At 49.4% G+C, this 16,956-nt stretch overlaps 3 protein-coding genes across 6 annotated transcripts; 2 read left to right on the forward strand and 1 right to left on the reverse strand.

Moving 5' to 3' along the window:
• The first annotated feature begins 4,475 nt into the window (after positions 1-4,475).
• On the forward strand, positions 4,476-8,329 carry zc3h15 (zinc finger CCCH-type containing 15). Of its 2 annotated transcripts, XM_086121583.1 has the most exons (10): positions 4,478-4,699; positions 5,579-5,680; positions 5,747-5,858; positions 5,919-6,071; positions 6,138-6,229; positions 6,309-6,491; positions 6,606-6,686; positions 6,759-6,944; positions 7,285-7,417; positions 7,718-8,329. In XM_086121583.1, exons 1-10 carry the CDS (start codon positions 4,625-4,627, stop codon positions 7,894-7,896), a joined length of 1,296 nt encoding a protein of 431 aa, XP_085977709.1. In that variant the 5' UTR covers positions 4,478-4,624; the 3' UTR covers positions 7,897-8,329. The 2 variants fall into 2 exon arrangements, with proteins under 2 accessions (XP_085977708.1, XP_085977709.1); XM_086121582.1 differs by having other exon boundaries at positions 4,476-4,699; positions 5,579-5,858.
• Positions 8,330-8,622: 293 nt separating this feature from the next.
• Positions 8,623-14,265, reverse strand: rbm45 (RNA binding motif protein 45). 3 transcript variants are annotated; one of them, XM_086121581.1, is made up of 11 exons: positions 13,991-14,265; positions 13,190-13,574; positions 12,261-12,383; positions 12,043-12,169; positions 11,555-11,878; positions 11,033-11,162; positions 10,831-10,936; positions 10,570-10,724; positions 9,728-9,803; positions 9,502-9,636; positions 8,623-9,101 (listed from the first exon to the last, which is right to left on the reverse strand). In XM_086121581.1, the coding sequence occupies exons 2-10, from the start codon at positions 13,469-13,471 to the stop codon at positions 9,520-9,522; spliced, it is 1,440 nt and encodes a 479-aa protein (XP_085977707.1). In that variant the 5' UTR covers positions 13,472-13,574; positions 13,991-14,265; the 3' UTR covers positions 8,623-9,101; positions 9,502-9,519. The 3 variants fall into 3 exon arrangements, 2 of the variants coding, with proteins under 2 accessions (XP_085977707.1, XP_085977706.1); XR_015102001.1 differs by lacking the exon at positions 8,623-9,101 and adding an exon at positions 10,206-10,384 and having other exon boundaries at positions 9,565-9,636; XM_086121580.1 differs by having other exon boundaries at positions 8,623-9,636.
• LOC147198786 (cytochrome c) lies at positions 14,216-16,818 on the forward strand. Its single transcript, XM_086121584.1, has 3 exons — positions 14,216-14,337; positions 15,465-15,639; positions 16,068-16,818. The coding sequence occupies exons 2-3, from the start codon at positions 15,471-15,473 to the stop codon at positions 16,211-16,213; spliced, it is 315 nt and encodes a 104-aa protein (XP_085977710.1). The 5' UTR covers positions 14,216-14,337; positions 15,465-15,470; the 3' UTR covers positions 16,214-16,818.
• The last annotated feature ends 138 nt before the right edge of the window (positions 16,819-16,956 follow it).

The following is a 16,956-nucleotide window of genomic DNA, read 5'->3' on the forward strand; positions in this document are numbered from 1 at the left end:
CGCCGGCGATGTCGAGTGACGGGCAGAACGACGAAACACTCTTCCACTAGAGGGCGGCATCTCCCCCCCCCCCCCCCCCCCCCCCCGTTGCCATTCGCACGACCGAATGACGGCAAAGCGTTCCGCGAAACAGGAGCGCCGTCAATTCGGAGACGATCGGAATTTCTGCAGATTTCCCATCGCGTCGTTTTTGGCGGCGCGTCTCCACGGGCGCCTCGAGTAGACGGAGCGCTCATAGAAAACCGGCCAGTGGAATCGATGCCTTTTGACTGCCCGGAAGGCAAATTAACACACTGTAATATTGCACATTTTTTCCGAAAGAAAAAAAAAAAAAGCTAGACATATCAGGAGAATGTTTTCCAGACGAGACATTTTCCCAGAAACTATCGGAATAAAAGACTGTATTGTTGTTGTTTGCTTTCCTTCGATCTATGACATCATGATGATGTTCAAAGCATAAAACTATTCAAGTGCAACTTTTTGTAAGTGTAATTATTTTGACACGATTCAACATAATGAATACACACACATTCACATCTTCGAGTAGATTAAAAGAAAACTTTAGCGGCGGAGTGAAATGAGATGTCTAAAAGAAAAAAAAAATAAATGAAAACGGCAACTTTTGGAAGCTTTCGCGTTTTAATCACGAGCAGAAGCCAAAGCGCAAAGTAGATTGCCCAAAAGTCAGGACTCTCTTGCTAGGATGCGAGTGTGCGCGACGTGTGACAAGAAGCAGAGAAGCGCTCTGGTCGCGTGTGCACGCGCGCGCCGGCGTCATCAATAATGAACGGCGAGCCGCTGCCGTCTACATTTTTCATGGGCAGACGTTTAGTTGTCCGTCAACTGCCGTCCTCCTCGTTTGGACTTGTGGCTGACACACACACACACACACACACACACACACTTTCCATCCATCCGAGGAAGAGCTGCGGAACGATCACATCAGAAGATGATCACGCGACGCATCTTCCGGGACAAGAGACAACAATGGCCGGCCGACGGATCACAGAACGTGCCGGGCGCGACTTCCACAAGTAGAACAGAGCAGCTCAGGGAACTATTCCTTGGACAAGCACGGCCCGCGCTGCTTTTTGCCCTAAATATCGCCACGGAATACTAAATCACCATGATCACAAATCGAGAGGATGCGCGGAGGCCGAGCGCAAAAAAAAGTGCCGTCCGTCAGTCGCAAATGTGGACACGAGGGTGTACTCGGCGAGTCGGACGGTTCGTGAGTCGGGCAACACGGAACGGCGCATCACGTGTTGCAAATCTGGAGGAAAAATGAGTTTTGTTTGTTTTTTCTGTCACCGCTGCTCGGAAAGCCGTTCACGTCGCCACGTTTGGCTTTTGAGTCGCTCCGCAAGTGCCTCCCCTTTTTTTTCAAAGAATAATATCCGAATCTCTCCCTCTGCGGACGAGGAAAAACAAACAAAGCAGAAACCAAGCGGATCAAGTGATGAAATGGAAAAAGCGCGCGCCGGGAATGGGACGTAGGAGACGAGTGCTCGCGAAACGCCCAGCGAGCCGGACTTTTGATCCAGAGAGCGGGCTTCAGCTCAGAAAAAAAGGGCTGCGGGGAGGCCATCGAGTCCGCCGCCGCGCAAAGTGGCAAGTTTGCGACTGACGGTAAAGAAGCTCGACAAAGTGCGGAGCCGCCCATGACGACGACAGCGGATGGACGTCGGTGAAGCCCGCTTTCACCGGGGCGGCCATCTTGGAAAGAGGAAGTCGGCCCGCCGTTGCGCCGATGAATCGGCGGCGCCACCGAGAAGCGCCTCACTTCTCGTCAAAATTGGGAAGGTGAACTTTGCCTTTTCTCCATTCCTTTCTCAACTTCAATTCATAGGGACAAAAAAATAAAAACTCAATCAAGTCAACCCGCTCTTTTTCTCAGTGGCTTCACGGTCCAAGGAATTGTCCCGCGGGTCCCTGGTGCTAACCAACCAGCTCCCTCAAGCCTTTGTGCCTGGTCCAGATGTTCCTTGTTGTCGTGTCAGTTTGCTTGCATTCGTTGTCCTGGTTTGCGTCGGATCGTTCTTGCTGTCACGTTGTTTTGTTGTACTGTGGTGCTTTTTTTGTTTGTTACTTTGCTTTTTCGGGCTTTCTCAGGACTTTGGGATTTAGTTTTTCCAGCGTACCCCTGCAAGTGTTTTTTCTTCATACATTTGGTTCAGTACGCCCTGCTTCGCCTGCCTCCCTGATTTTTTTTTTTTTTGGGGGGGTGCACATAACCATGACAACAGGGAAGCAAAAAGGGCGGCAAATCAAACGAGGCGCTCGTGACCTATATTTTTTTTTTTTGCCATTTCTCATGTAAATGCGGAGGGAGCACTTGGTCGCGCGCGGGCCGCCCAGCCGGGCGGGCGGTCAGGCGGCACGTGGAGCCGGGCCACGCGTGTCAAAGGCGCCAGATGAAATCGCATGAGCGAGACCAAGGCAAACGTAATGAAATCAAGTGAAATCGGCAGCCGAAGCGGGAAAAGTCCTGCTGGTTTGCCCGCGCGGCCCCGCGGCCACAACGTCGACAAACCTCAAAACGCCACCGCGTGGAAGGAGCCCTCAGCTTTGGCGCCGCGGCCTTCTTTCATCCCTTGGGCTGCACTCGCAGCGCCGCTTTGGCACGCCCGTCGGGACGGCTACGGGACACGAGTGAAGTTCAACTCGGCACAAGTTGCGTGCTCGTGGATTGATTGTCTCACGAATAAGATGTCTCCATTACTCGTGGCACTTTTTCACAAGTATGCACTACAAATCCTACTAGCAAATGTCTGTACTGCATTATTAACGCCGCCCAGACAAAACTCATGGGCATGTGGCATGCGTGCGCTAATAGCCTCCTGGAACTTACTAGTAGCACCAAAATGCCCATCGGTAGTCTTGCCCAACTAGTAGCATGTCGTTGTCCTGCTGGCGATGGACTACTAGTGCACTCTTTGACTTCGTTCGTGAGGCGACGAACGAGGAGATGGATGATCTTACGAGTAACATTTTGACATGAAACTATCTATGTAAACGTCTGCGCTTCTACGAGGCGGCGCAGATAGTCATGCAGTTCAATTATTCTTCCTGCTTGCTATTTACTGAGGAGCCGTTTCAGACTGCAGCTGCCGTTCACGCCCGGAATCTCATCCAAAAAGCCAATAAAGCACATGGCAGCCGTGTCCTAGTGAAGTATTCGGATAAAAAGTGTTAGAGGGGCTAATAAAAGACTTTTGTCCACAGGACAGATGGCAGCTCTGTCGAACGGCCATTTAACTCAAATCGCAATAAAGCACAAAGTGTGTGTGTGTGTGTTGAGGCTTATCTGGACATGTTAAATGCAGAGGCTTCCGCTCATTTATCCTTCATATTGCATTCACAGAAACTTTTATGGTGTCCCTAAACGCCCTTGAATTTGTTGTTAAAGACAGCTACGGATGTGATTGCCTTCCGCGTCATCAAAACGATGTTTATTGGCTTATTTTGTGGACTCGTCAGCGCCGAAAGGCAAGGGAAGCAGCTCCGTAGCACAACACTGACACCTAGTGCTCACGCAGGAAACTGCTTTTGGGCTTGATCTCGCTCGGCCTTGGACAGACAGAAACACGAAGTCACTTCGTAAAGTTTGAAACGAGGATTACGGTTTCGATCTGGGTAGTGTGAGAAGACCTGAAAAGTGGTGGTGGTGAGTTTCTTCCTTCCGGCACTCTGGACTTCCTTCCCTCCTTCTTTTCACATCAGTTTCTTCCATTCTACTCTCATCCTTCCTTCTTTTAGGATTCTTGCCTTCCATCTGTCTTTGCTAACTTTATACCCTCCAGTCTTTCATTCTTCTTTTCATTCCTTCCGGCACTCTTTTGCCTTACTTCCTACTCTCATCCTACCATCCCTCCTTCCTCTTTTCCTTCATTCTTCGCCCCTCCGCCCTCCATAATATCCCAGTTTCCTACCCTTGTACCATCCATCCATTCTTCCCCCCCTCCTCCATATACAACAATAAAGCAATAATTAGTAACAAAGATGATAGTAGGCACCCAACAGTAAAACTAAGATCAAATCCGAGTCATGCTGAGTCAAATGCCAAAGAATACAAGTGAGTTTTGAGGGTCGTTTTAAAGATGGGGTTTCAATGTATGCTAATGATTTACGTACATCATTTTTGCACTCGACAAGTTTTCCATGAAAACATAGCCTTGTACAGATGTTACAAAATTTGGTAGTCACTAACAAATGTCTTTATATTTGATAGAAAAGAAACTTTTTAACTGCCTTTATAAAGGGCTAGAAAATATTCCTTGTTCAAATGGTTTGAAAAACGTTTTTTACCCCAAACAAAGAAATAATTGGGACCCCAAACTTTTGAACGGTGGTGTAAAACGCCAAAGTGAGACAAAATATGGTCCGATTACGACTGCTGTACGTAGCCAACTCGTCATAAACTACATTACCCGTCATGCATCGTGCAACAAGTTACAGTGCGTCACCAGCACGTGTGTGGGTGGAGCGACACCGTTGCTGTGCCGCGTTAGCATCAAGTGGCTAACACGAAGCCGATAGTTAGCAGGCTAAAAAAAAAAATCGAATATTTGCACGATTGTTTTAAGCTTGGCTTTCGCAACAACAGACCCCGAGTTGAGCCAACATGCCTCCGAAGAAGCCGGCTCCGGCCGCGGGGAATAAAAAAACACAAGAGAAGAAGAAGGAGAAGATCATTGAGGTATATATTGTAAAAAAAAAAAAAAAGAGGGACTCACGAGTTAGCATGTCGGCGTGCGGCCAGTCGTCGTTGCGAGCCTGCTAGCAGGCGATCGAACCTCACACGGACAACGGAATGGACGTCACGTTTCTGTCGTTACGGCTGTGACTTGGAATTACTCGACGAATTAGTGCAGTTCCAAATGAGCTAAGCTAGGTAACTGTCTCGCTGGATATTGCGAGGTCCCCGTTGAACGTTAGCTCGCCAACGTCACCACTACCTACCAGCCACGACCCCATAGCTCACAATTATACTACGTGTCAAGTACTCGACACGTGTCTATAAAATGTCAGCAAAATGCGTATTCAAATCGAACATACGCCCTACATACGGTGGGGGCTCGGAAGCGGCGTGTCCTCTTTTCCAGTTGGTCAGGTCGAACTCATTTGAGCCACGTACTCGAGTATTTTTCTGTCTCGTACTAATAAAGTTGATGGGTGGCTACAGAAACACAACAAAAGTAAATTGCTGCTTAAAGGTGGTTGTAAATGCCGAGAGATGCCACCTCCCGGACTCAGGCGAGCAAGCTACTGGTTACTACTCAGGATACAAGCTTCAGATCGCATGCAAATGGGCCTCCTTTAAATCCTTTCAAATGATTAAACGGAGAATCGCTGAAGCATTGAGTCCTGGTCTGATATCTTAGCAAAGCAGTTGAAAGAAAAAAGGTGCGCATCCAGATTGCTTGAATGTTTTTATCTGACTAAATAAGTGGGAATTCCAACAAGAGATTCAGGAAGTGGGATTTTACAGTTCTTTTTTGACACAGAGATCTTTTTTTCGCCGTCTTCATTTCCAATGATTGTAATTAACCATCGAGGTGTACCGTTTGTGTTCCAGGACAAAACGTTTGGCCTGAAGAACAAGAAAGGTGCCAAGCAACAGAAGTTCATCAAGAACGTCACACAGCAAGTCAAATATGGACAACAAAATGCCCGACAGGTTAGTGAGAAACAAACCACCATTGGCTTTTTGCATCAATCGTGCCCAAACTCTTGGCGTGTGCAGGCGGCTCAGGCGGAGGCCGACAAGGCCAACAAGAAGACGGACAAGAAGAAAGAGTTGGATGAACTCAACGAGCTCTTCAAGCCGGTCGTCGCCGCCCAGAAAGTCAACAAAGGTAACGCGGGTGAACCCCCGTCACTGGTTTTGGAAACGTGGCTCACGTGCTCTCTTTCAGGTGTGGACCCCAAGTCGGTGCTGTGCGCCTTCTACAAGCAGGGCCAGTGCACCAAAGGAGACAAGTGCAAGTTCAGCCACGACTTGTCCATGGAGAGGAAGTGCGAGAAGAGGAGCGTCTACGTGGACGAGCGGGACGAGGAGCTGGAGAAAGGTGAGCGGTCCAAGAGGAGTAGAATGAGGGTGACGACGAGCTAACCGAGCTTCCCGGGCCGCGCAGACACCATGGACAACTGGGACGAGAAGAAGCTGGAGGAGGTGGTCAACAAGAAGCACGGCGAGGCCGAGAAGAAGAAATCCAAAACTCAGATCGTAAGATTTGGAGCCTTTTGTCATCGCAATGCAACATTTTCTTGAAAGATGCTGAGGAAGTTGTCACGCGCCGCGGCAGGTGTGCAAGTTCTTCCTGGACGCCATCGAGAACAACAAGTACGGCTGGTTCTGGGTGTGCCCGGTAGGGGGCGGCGAATGCATGTACCGACACGCCCTGCCGCCGGGCTTCGTGCTGAAGAAGGACAAGAAGAAGGAGGAGAAGGACCAGGAGATCTCCATGGAGGAGCTGATCGAGGGCGAGGTGAGATGCGCCACCGTTGGCCCTTTTTCCAGCGCGCTGGTGCACACTGATATGAATTGTAGGCCACAATCGGCCTGACCGAGAGAAGCCTTTCAAAGTTCTCAACGTTTCCAGCGTGCGGCGCTCGGTCCCAGCGTGACCCGCATCACCCTGGAGACATTCCTGGCGTGGAAAAAGAGGAAAAGGCAGGAGAAGGTGGGAACGCGCTGCGTTGACTCGCCGAGATTCGTTGACGATGAGACCTAAGGAAGTCGGCATCTCTCACAGGTGGCCAAAGCCAGGGAAGAAATGGAGAAGAAGAAGGCCGACTTTAAAGCCGGGAAGTCGCTGGTGGTAAGCGGCCGCGAGGTGTTCGAGTTCCGCCCCGAGCTCGTGGACGACGACGACGACGAAGCCGACGACACTCGATACGCCAACAAGGAAGACGAGGATGAGGACGACGATCAAGAAAAGGTCATTGTGGCGCTTTGATGGATATCTAAACTATCGAAATCGAGATGTTGAGCAATTAAGGGATTGACAGCGAAATGACGACGATTTCACTTATCGCATCTAAAGCTCAATTCCACCAACCACATTCCTCCTATTAAGTTTGGCGATGATCAACGTGTTAAACCCGGCGGATGACAAATCGTTTTGCGCGGGAATGAAGGAGGTGCGCCAGGGACACGCTGCCGACGCAGCACCATCATTTCAAAATCGTATTGTACGGAGAGCCTCAAAATGTGATTTTTGCTCAAACGTGTGCACGTACGACCCGCTTATGTCTCCCTGGCCTCGCGTGCCGCTTTAGGCCGACGCCTTGCAGGTGCAGGACATCGACCTGTCCCGCTTCGTTCCGCAAGAAGTGGACAACACGGGCATCACCGTGGCCGCCATGGACCGCTTCACCGCCAGTAAGAGTCAAAAGAAGGACCAGGACAAAGGTAAGAAAACCACTAGACCGAGCCACGGTGCTAATATGACCCAAGAGTGCCCCAACTTAGCGGCGATGACAGTTACAAGTGCATTTTAGAGGGGAGTGGGATTTATTTAACTTGTTTTATTTATTTATTTGCTCTGTTGCAAGCCAAATTTTTAAGTTTATGAACGAACACTTACGAGTACTCCCAATAGTGATGGATGGCTCGAAACCACGAACTTGAGACAACTTGAACGGAAACAAAGGGCTCGGTTAAAAATCTAACATTGCCCCCCCCCCCCTTTTTTTTTTTCTTGGTGAACAGAACAGCTAAACGGAGCGTGCGGTGGCTCGGAGGCCAACGGGCCGTCGGGGGCCGAGGAGGACGGAGGAGGGGAAGACGACGAGGGCGACGGGGACGTCCCCGTGGACGAGAACTTGTTCACCGGGGAAGATCTGGAGGAGCTGGACGAGGAGCTCAACACGCTGGCACTGGACGACTGAGCGGGACGTGGAGACGACAACAAGGACTGACCCGCGGATGGATGCATGGAGACTTGAAGTCACAGAGACTCTAATGAAAGCCCGATCACATCATCACACGACTGCCCCCCCCCCCCACTCCCCCCTCCGATTAATGCGCTTCTCTTCCCGCAACGAATGAAATCGGCGCGATGGGGAAACGTGATGGACGAACTGAACAGCAGTGATTCTGTTCTAAGAAATTCAGTCTGTTCTTGTACCAAAACGCCACAGAAGATCGCATACAATGTATCGAACCTCCTTTTTAATTTTTTTTTTCATTCATGTTGCGATAACGGGTGGCTGGGGGGGCCTTGGATCTCAGCGGCCCCTCGCAACCAGTAGGCGAGTGATGTGATTGTAAATTATGTTCGCTGACGTGATTGAGCAGGAATAAAGATATTGTGCATCCAAATGCTCTCATTTCATTGATGATAAGACTATCAAGCTCGTCTTTCATCGTCTTCCACACAATAATAGAAATGCGTATTTCATTCCTCGCAGATGAACTCAAGTGCAAATGTCCCTTTTTCGCAAAGCATGTCATCTAGTTTCCATTTTAAGTGTACAAGAATTGAAGGCCTTCCCATACGGATATTAGTTGATTACTTCCGGAGGAGGAAACAAAGGCTCTAAAATGCTGCCTAGTTGCGTGTGATGACATCCAAAGTATTTTGGAACACCGGAGCCACACGGGGGAAGCAAAAGTGACGTGTTGATCTGACGTTTTTATTTTGTCTTGCAAAGCTCTCACAGTGGGAACACATTTGAACATACAAAAATCAACTTGTAAAATTTCAAAAATGAACAGACGTCCACTTGCGCAGTAAAAATTGGAACGAGTAGAAGCTTTACCGTGAGTCTAACTGCCAACGTCATCGTTGTTTCATGTAAGCGCGTCAAAATGTGGGATTTTGCGGCCGTGTGGATTCTTCCCACCGATTGAGCTCTAACAGCAGTTTGAAATGAGACTTGACTATGAAAAGAAGAAGTATATATATTAAAAAAAAACAAACACGAAATAAAATAAGAGGACTAAACCTCTAAAAGCTCACACGGAAGGTCACGGCAAGGTCACCGAGACTGTAAGGTCAGACAGGTGTCAAAGGTCGTGTCAAGAGTTCTCCCGTCCGTGTGGGTCGTCGGGTCTGTCAGGTCTGGAGTCGTTTTGTCATGACAACAGTCGCCTGGGGAACGAGAAGCTGCACAGTTACTCACGCACAACACTCCAAAACACCTGAATTCAAAAGTAAAAGTGGTCCGCCTCTGTTCAATTTGGTCAAGTTGATGTTTTGCATGAGTCTAGAAAACGCCACGAGGTGGCAGTATTGCCTCCTGTTCTCCTGCAATGACCTTTTTAAGTCCAAGTAGGTAGTTTGGTTTTGACTTTGATTCCAGTGGTTCATTGGGCTACTTTGCCTCACTTGTTTCCCTCCTGACCTCTGGAACATGAAGAGAAACAGCTGCGGCCATTTTGTTTGGCCACTCGCAATGCTAAGCTACATGCTACTCGCTGGATGTTCCTCTCAGGTTTAGTAAAGATGTCGGAATTAGTCGTGACAAAAACAGCCGTAGTGGAAAACTTACCTGCCAGGTGGCGGCATGCTAGTATGTGCGAAGCCTTTTGTGCGACTCTTCCCTGGGAGGATCGGCAAGCATCACCTTCATCTTCACGCCGTTGACAATGTGGCCGTGCAGCGTCGCCAATGCGTCCATCGCGCACTCAGCAGAAAAAAGAAAACACACTAAATATTTGGAATCCCCCCCCCCCCCCCCACACCCTGCTGTGTTCATCATCAGACTAGACTGTCACCTGTTTGTCTGCGTACTTCATATAGCCAACCTTCCTGCCTGGAACCAAGTGGACCTCTATCAGGGAACCGAAGCGGCTAGAAAATAAAATAATAAAATAAAAATACAAATTACAAAAAAAAAAAAAAAAAAAAAAATACAGCGGCCCACTTTGATCAAAATGCTCAAAAAATGAGAACCATCGTTCAGCAAGGGATCCTAATCAGATTCCACCTCTAATTTGATTGTTAGTGCTGACTGTTTTTAGTCCAACGGTGTCCAAATGGAATCTGGGCCTGTTCAGACTGAGCCACACCACTGACCCAGTGATTGGTGAAAGAAAATCAATATGTGACTGTAAGGTTTTTTTTTTTTGTTTGTTTTGTTTTTTGCTGCTGCACGTTAGGTGTGCGTAGGCACCCGTGTGTGACGGAAGTGCGTTCGACGCAGTGGGACTGGGTCGGCCTGAAATACTGAAATACCGGACCGGCAATGCCCACCTTGTGACGATAAGCCAACGCGTTTCCTCCTCTTTCCAGGTCCTGCCATTTTCAATTTCTTCGGTGCGCTTCATTTTTGACTGTTCGGCGCTCTCTTCATCCGGCGCATCGGGTCTTGCGCCGCGCAGGGCGATGTCACGGAGAGCCAAAAACGGTCCGTGTTCAAACTGAGACGCATCCTGTCCAAATGCGATGCAATGAAACTACCGCTACCTCCCCAATGCGGTTTCAACCCCTCTCGCAAAAATCGGATTTCATCAGCTTTGTGACTGTTCGGGCAACGAAAAAAGATTTTGGCTGGCAGTCTGAACAAGGCCCCCCATATTGAAGGATAATTCGCCATGTGGGGGGCGAATTTCTTTACCAGAAAACGTCCTCCAGCACATCCACGGGAAGGGGGGCAGGGCTGAAGACCACAAACAAGCGCTCCTTGGCCTTGCTGTCGGAGGGCGCCAGCTTCTTGGGGGGCGGCAGGCTGACGTCCGTCTGGATCCGGGACACGGGAGGGCCGGCGTATCCCTGCGCGGGGGGGGGGGGGGGGGGGGACAGCATTCGTCAAACTCGACACGTCTGGCTTCATTTTTGCACAAGCTTGAAGATGGCTGGAAGAGATCTTGATAGGTACCAGATGAGAAGCGCTAGGTTTGATGCCTTGGCTGTTGGACGGTCCGTTCCACACCGATGACATCATCTGGGTGGCCACAAACTGCATGGCCATCCTACCGACTGAGCTGCACACACGCGCGAGATTATGTCAATGCATTGTCCCTCCAAGGAGGCGGGCGTCGGCCATCTTGGTTGAGTTCAATGTTTTCGCGTGGGCGTACCTGCTGCGATCTTCTCCGTCGTCCATAAAATTGACAACCAGTCTATTTCCTGGTGGGTACTCGAATCCGTTCAGTTTGTCTTTGGCGTAAAGTGCTGATCCCAGGTTGGTGTAGCGAATCATGGCGTGACCTGCAACCCCGCCCCACCCCCAAATAAAAAACAAACAAACACCATTAGAAATGAAAAGATATCACGTTGCACAACGGTGCAGATTTTTGAGTGACTCCTGCTATTGACGAATGATCGCTATTCCCGATCGAGCTCAGTCCCTATCAATCCCCCAAGCAGTGGCGGTCTACCTGGCTACCATCTTGATGCTGAAATGAAATGAGGAGCTTCATCTTGGCAAAAGTAGACCTTTGCTGCCATATTGTAGGTGTGGTCGAACGCCCGCTGCGCAATGAAGCAGTAAACTTGTAGTTTGGGTTTGTTCCACTAACCCCGCCCACAAAGAGTTCTGCGATATGGCACGGGCGTGAACGGCGACGCGGGAAGGATGCGGCCAGCTCCCTATCACCCACCTTTGCTCATGCCGTACGCGTCCCGTTGCAGCTCGCAGTATTCCATCCCCGGAATGATGTCAAACAACGCAAAGATCTGCTCCTGGGTCAGCCCGGCGCGGGTGGACAGCATGAGGCAGCGCGTCAAGTCGGTGCCACCGCTGCCGGCGCTGGTGCGGTAGTCCATCATGGGGTAGCTGACAGGCTCGGCCGGTGCCGCCATGTTGAAGGGGTACATGTTCAAGGAGTCGGCGCCGCTCGAGTAATCGCTCCTGGCCGCCATGCTGTTGTAGTCTTCGGAGGACGAGGCCTTGTTGCGAGGCTCCGCCAGGATGGCCCTGTAAGCTGACAGCAAGGTCACGCACGTCAATACACGCGTCCTCCAAAACGCCGCACCTTAGCAATCATTTGTCGCGCCAAACAGAGGACACGCTAAGAAAATCAATTGTGAGTGAATGGAGACAAGAGCGTCAAAGACACCAGCCCGCAGCGCCACCTAGCGGTCTTACCTTTGTCGCAGTTCTCGATCGCCAGGGCGGCTTGGGAGGGTTTGTAGTACCTGACGTAGCCCAAACCTTTACTCTCCCCCGTCAGCTTGTTCCTGATGATGACGCAATATTCAATGTCGCCGTACTCCTGAGGCGACAGAACAGACGGTCAGACTCTTTATTTGATGAGGAACACGACGAGGTCAACGAGTGGCAACTACGAAAGCAGCCGCGCGTACCTTAAAAGTGTTCTTCAGGTCTTCCTCTGAGAAGGTTTTGGGGATCATCACGAAGATCCTTGTCAGCTCCTCATCCTCCACGTCTCTGTGGCTGCACGACGAGCGCGACTGGGCGATAAACACCTGCACCAAGACCACCATTTACCACTCATTCTTCATCAATGACGTCTGACCCAAGAGGCCGATTTTCGAAAACGGTTGTACAAGCGATCATTTGAAAATGTCAACACTGGCAGAGATTTACAGTTTCCTATTTATTGAAAGAAATCATGAACATGATCCGCGGCTTCACGTATTCATATCGGAAATGGATTGGTGCCCAAAATGGGCACCAAACAGGCAGCCCATTGCATTCGTCAGTACCCAAGAAGTCACTCTCTGTTTCAAAAAGGTTGGCAGGCTTATTGAAAACATTTAAAAACTGCTGGAAATCAACTCCTTCAACCTTGGAATAGTCCTCAAACCTTTCCACAACACTGCAACCCGGAAGAAAAAAAGGCACCATTTCTCACGATCTATTCTGCTTCCATTCTAATACGCTTTCAAATGATTGTGGTATCAAGCAAAACGTCAGAGTTCGGGTTTCAACCCGGGGTGTCAAGACAGGATTAGACTTTTAAAGGTAGGCTAACATTTGGAATCATTATGTTTGAGCCGATGCCATCGGGAGGGGTTCGAGTCGGAGTGTATGCGCGCAGGCGCTTGCTCATCTTCCAAGCTATCATACATCCTTGGTTACTTCCTTCCTGTCAACGCTATGATAAATTAATTAATGTGACCCTTTAGCGGAGTTGAGAGAAATATTCAGCAGCTCCAGGCCTCTTAGCATGCTGATGCGCTAAATGTCTGGCCTGTTGCATATGGTTTGCGGGCACCTTCGTGAAAACTCTACGTTAGGATAAAAAGTGAGTGCTGATGTCGGTTCCGACCTTGATGGGTTTGCTTCCATCCTGTAGGACTTTTCCATGCATTTCCTCCATAGCCAAACAGGCCTGAGACGATTTGGCGAACTTGACATAGCAAATGCCTTTGGACTCCTTCGTCTGTTTGTCCTTGACGACCCAAACGTCCTGGATGTCACCAAACGCCGAGAACCGTTCCCGGAGCTCCTCTTCGGTGACGAATCGACTGGCAACCAGGAACAGGCGGCTGTTGGGAGGGTCGTCCAGGTTCTCCGGGGCTGGCTTCGCGTTTGTGTGCGACTCGTCCATCTTGGATTAGCGGCCCTCTTCTTCTCGTCCTTTTTGTTTTCTGTTTCCAGTCGTGTAAAGGCTACGTGGGGTATTACTGCCCCCCTCAGATAGTATGATTCCACTACAACGAGGAAGGAAAAAAAATAGACGCTCTTGTTTATATCACTGATACAGCTCGGAATCATGTAAAAACTGCAAAACACTAACAGCCTTTGTAATCAGCCGATGGTTCTCGTTCTTCAGGACAAAGAACGATTTTAGAGAAAAAGATTCTACGATTCTCAAACAAATGTTTGACCTTCTTTCTTCTGCATGGACCTACACCAATACTAAAATAAATACTTTGTATATTTAAAATGAACCCCGACAGCTCGAGTATGATATTAATTGACAAAGACAAAAATGAAGGACACTTTTGCTTCAATTATCCCTATATTCGTTTACCACGCCGTTTTTTAAGCATTACACCTTGACGTAACATGTAGAAATGTTTTGGGAGTACACCCGATTACGTAAAGATGACGTCTTAATACTTACACTGTACACTTTACCTGCTCCCTTATGGCCAAACAAAGACTGAGCAGCTTTCATACAAACTCAAAGTACGAATACATTCTACCTACGAGTTCAAATCTTAATTCAACCAACGACGACTGCGCGCCGCTTGTCAAATACGAGATACCATGAAGAGAATTTAATCATGGAAACAAGACGTGGCCTCTCGGAGACGCGAGACGAAACCATCGTCACATGACTACATGACGTCATAAGACGGCACCCGTAAGTGGAGTGACCTTCTGTGCGACCGCCACAGCGCGTTCGTGTCTCGTCGCAGAAAGGAGCTACAAAAGAATCATTTTAATTGATCGCTTATTCAACCAGACGTAAGTAGAACACCACACATTAGATTTTTCTGCGCTAAAGCTGCGTTTAATTTGGTTGAAAACAGGCGAATGAATGCGATCGGCGGGCACATTTCGATGGCTTTCTTGGATATTTTGGAGTGGATTTTGCACACTCTGTGCTCCATTAAGTACACTTAAGAGAGTTTTGTTCGGGTGGGCATGCCTCATATGTGTGCCTAGTAACAAGTGTAGGTGGTGGCCAAACTCCTTCAAGCATCATTGAGTGTGTTGCGGCAGACACGAGCCTGGTTTGCCGGAATATTCCACGCCATGGAGGAAAACGGGGGAAAAAAGATGTTTGAATGAAATGTAAGGTCTTCACAGAAAAGGATCCGAATTCGCCGGCCCGTCAGGTTAACGGTCACCCTTCAGCGAACCGCCATGCCTGGTAGCGAGCCGGCTTTTTAAGTGATCACCCTCCATTTTCCTCTCTGAATTAAATGCGATACGCGAGTTAAACGTCACCCCCGGTACTAGTTCACAGATTAAGAATTACGATGACAGTTAATTGTCTCCCTTTTGAGTGCAATCAACCTGCTGACCTATTAGTCCTTTAAATACATTCGACCGGGGAGGCTAATGCTAAGTAGCATAGAAGCTAACGCCGGCCGAGTCGAAGAGGACTAAAAGGACAAAGCCAAGGTAGCGTATTTGAACGGCCCCTCGTGCACGTTTGACACTTTAGCCTCGGGCGGCGAGTCGCGTCGTGACGTAACGCGTGGACCGAGCGGATGGAGAAGTGTCGGCGCGTGCTCGGTGCCTGGTTGCGCCGGCTCATTTCCACGTCCTTGACGCCAGCAGCGCAGAGGACAGAGGAAGGAAGGAAGCAGAGCAGGCCGTTGCTTTTGAGATCGGGCCCGTTCACGATTGTACCTTTTGGTCTTCGCGTTGCATTCTTTTAGCCAGTATGAAGTCGTTTGTCTGCCCTCGGTTCACTGTTTGAGTCCAATGTGCGAAACTGCCGGGATTCAAAAACCCTCTCAGAACCCAGTGAGCAGGATCATCAGCCGTTTGCACCACCATTTGTCCTACCCTCTTTTACTGGAGTATATATAACCCGTATACAGCAGAATGTGTTCACGTTCCCCTTGTCCGTCTCATTCCAGCTGACTATGGGCGACGTGGCGAAAGGCAAGAAGGCGTTTGTGCAGAAGTGCGCACAGTGCCACACCGTTGAGGAGGGGGGCAAGCACAAGGTGGGGCCCAACCTGTGGGGTCTGTTCGGCCGCAAGACGGGCCAGGCGGAGGGATACTCGTACACCGACGCTAACAAGAGCAAAGGTCGGTCGCAAATGTCTCGTTGGTGACCTTGGATTGACAAGCCCGATGACATTGCGCGTGTGTGTGTGTGTGTTGACAATAACATTTCAAAGTCAAAGCGCCCTGTGATGTTCACGTGAAACGATGTATTCGTGTGCTGCTGGAATACTTGGAAAGGAGGTTTGGTGAGGTGTAAAAAGTGACCCGAGTTCCGGCGTGTAGTTGTCCCTGAACATCCTTCGTTGATCCTGCTTCTTGACGAGCCATAAAAAGCAGTCCGAGCTCAGCTTTTGGCCATCGGCATGGCAACAGCATCTGATGACACATCGGCACACTTTCAAAAGATGGCCGAAAGATGATTTTGATTGACAGTCCCCAACCTTGTTGGTGTTCAAGTAGTGGACCGTGACGTGAATTTGCCATTTGTGCGTGTGTGTGTGTGTCGTCAGGAATCGTGTGGGGTGAGGACACGTTGATGGTTTACCTGGAGAACCCCAAGAAGTACATCCCAGGCACCAAGATGATCTTCGCCGGCATCAAGAAGAAGGGCGAGCGCCAGGACCTGATCGCTTACCTCAAATCGGCGACATCGTGAAGGCCGCGTGCGCTTATTTAACGTTTTAGTTTGTGTTTTATTTGATGCAGCTTTCAAGTCATGCCCCCGCCCACAAAAAGTCACGTGTTGAGTCATTTGTACAGATGCTGATGAGAGAGCGCGAGACGCACGTGGGACGACTTCTTGGCTCTCGTGCACGTGGCCAACGCCACCATTTGCCCAAACTATTGCGCTTATGTCATCAACATCGTCACTGTCGAGTCAACCGGTTCTGGTTGTTTGGATTTCAAATGAATGTCCCGTTATTGTATAGCCCCCCCCGGCCCCCTCTTCTCCACTAAGGTCCCAAATCATTCAAAGTGAGGCGCATTGAAAGGGAGGGAAACCCCCCAAAAGGTCCGTACGCATGCACGCCGGCTGAAGGAAGGAGGCGGCTTTGTTATTTACCTGGTTTCACAGGCCCGAAAGAGTCTTTTAACTTATTTTACTGCCAATTCATGTGACCGTCTGTCTGTCAAATGTTGATAAGGGGCTGCAACGAAATACTGTCTGTACATGGAAGTCGTCAGAATTATGAGGCGGCCAACCGGGTGGCTGAAGGATTATCTATTAAACGCAAAAAAAAAAACGTCCACCAACGAAAACCTGGCTCTTGTCTATTTGTTTTTTAGGAACGTTCTTTTGCAGGGGGGGGGGGGTTCTTTTCAATAAACGGCATCCCTGCTGCATACACGAACACGGCTGCAAACAGCCTCCGTACCGTTGAACCGCTGAAGCCGTAC

This window comes from Hippocampus guttulatus, chromosome 10 (assembly GCF_054856545.1).
Source record: "Hippocampus guttulatus isolate MCC_2025c chromosome 10, RoL_Hgut_1.0, whole genome shotgun sequence".
In the NCBI taxonomy this organism is placed as follows: domain Eukaryota; kingdom Metazoa; phylum Chordata; class Actinopteri; order Syngnathiformes; family Syngnathidae; genus Hippocampus; species Hippocampus guttulatus.

Excerpts from the sequence above, each read along its gene's own strand:
- rbm45 (XM_086121581.1), bottom strand. The coding sequence starts at position 13,471 with ATGGACGAGTCGCACACAAACGCGAAGCCAGCCCCGGAGAACCTGGAC. Across the intron at positions 12,170-12,260 it reads ACCTGAAGAACACTTTTAAG|GAGTACGGCGACATTGAATA; the intron begins GTACGCGCGGCT and ends CTGTCGCCTCAG. Across the intron at positions 9,637-9,727 it reads TGAAGTACGCAGACAAACAG|TGCGCGATGGACGCATTGGC; the intron begins GTGACAGTCTAG and ends TTTTCTGCTGAG.
- zc3h15 (XM_086121582.1), top strand. The coding sequence starts at position 4,625 with ATGCCTCCGAAGAAGCCGGCTCCGGCCGCGGGGAATAAAAAAACACAA. Across the intron at positions 6,492-6,605 it reads AGGAGCTGATCGAGGGCGAG|CGTGCGGCGCTCGGTCCCAG; the intron begins GTGAGATGCGCC and ends CAACGTTTCCAG. Across the intron at positions 7,418-7,717 it reads AAAGAAGGACCAGGACAAAG|AACAGCTAAACGGAGCGTGC; the intron begins GTAAGAAAACCA and ends CTTGGTGAACAG.
- LOC147198786 (XM_086121584.1), top strand. The coding sequence starts at position 15,471 with ATGGGCGACGTGGCGAAAGGCAAGAAGGCGTTTGTGCAGAAGTGCGCA. Across the intron at positions 15,640-16,067 it reads CGACGCTAACAAGAGCAAAG|GAATCGTGTGGGGTGAGGAC; the intron begins GTCGGTCGCAAA and ends GTGTGTCGTCAG.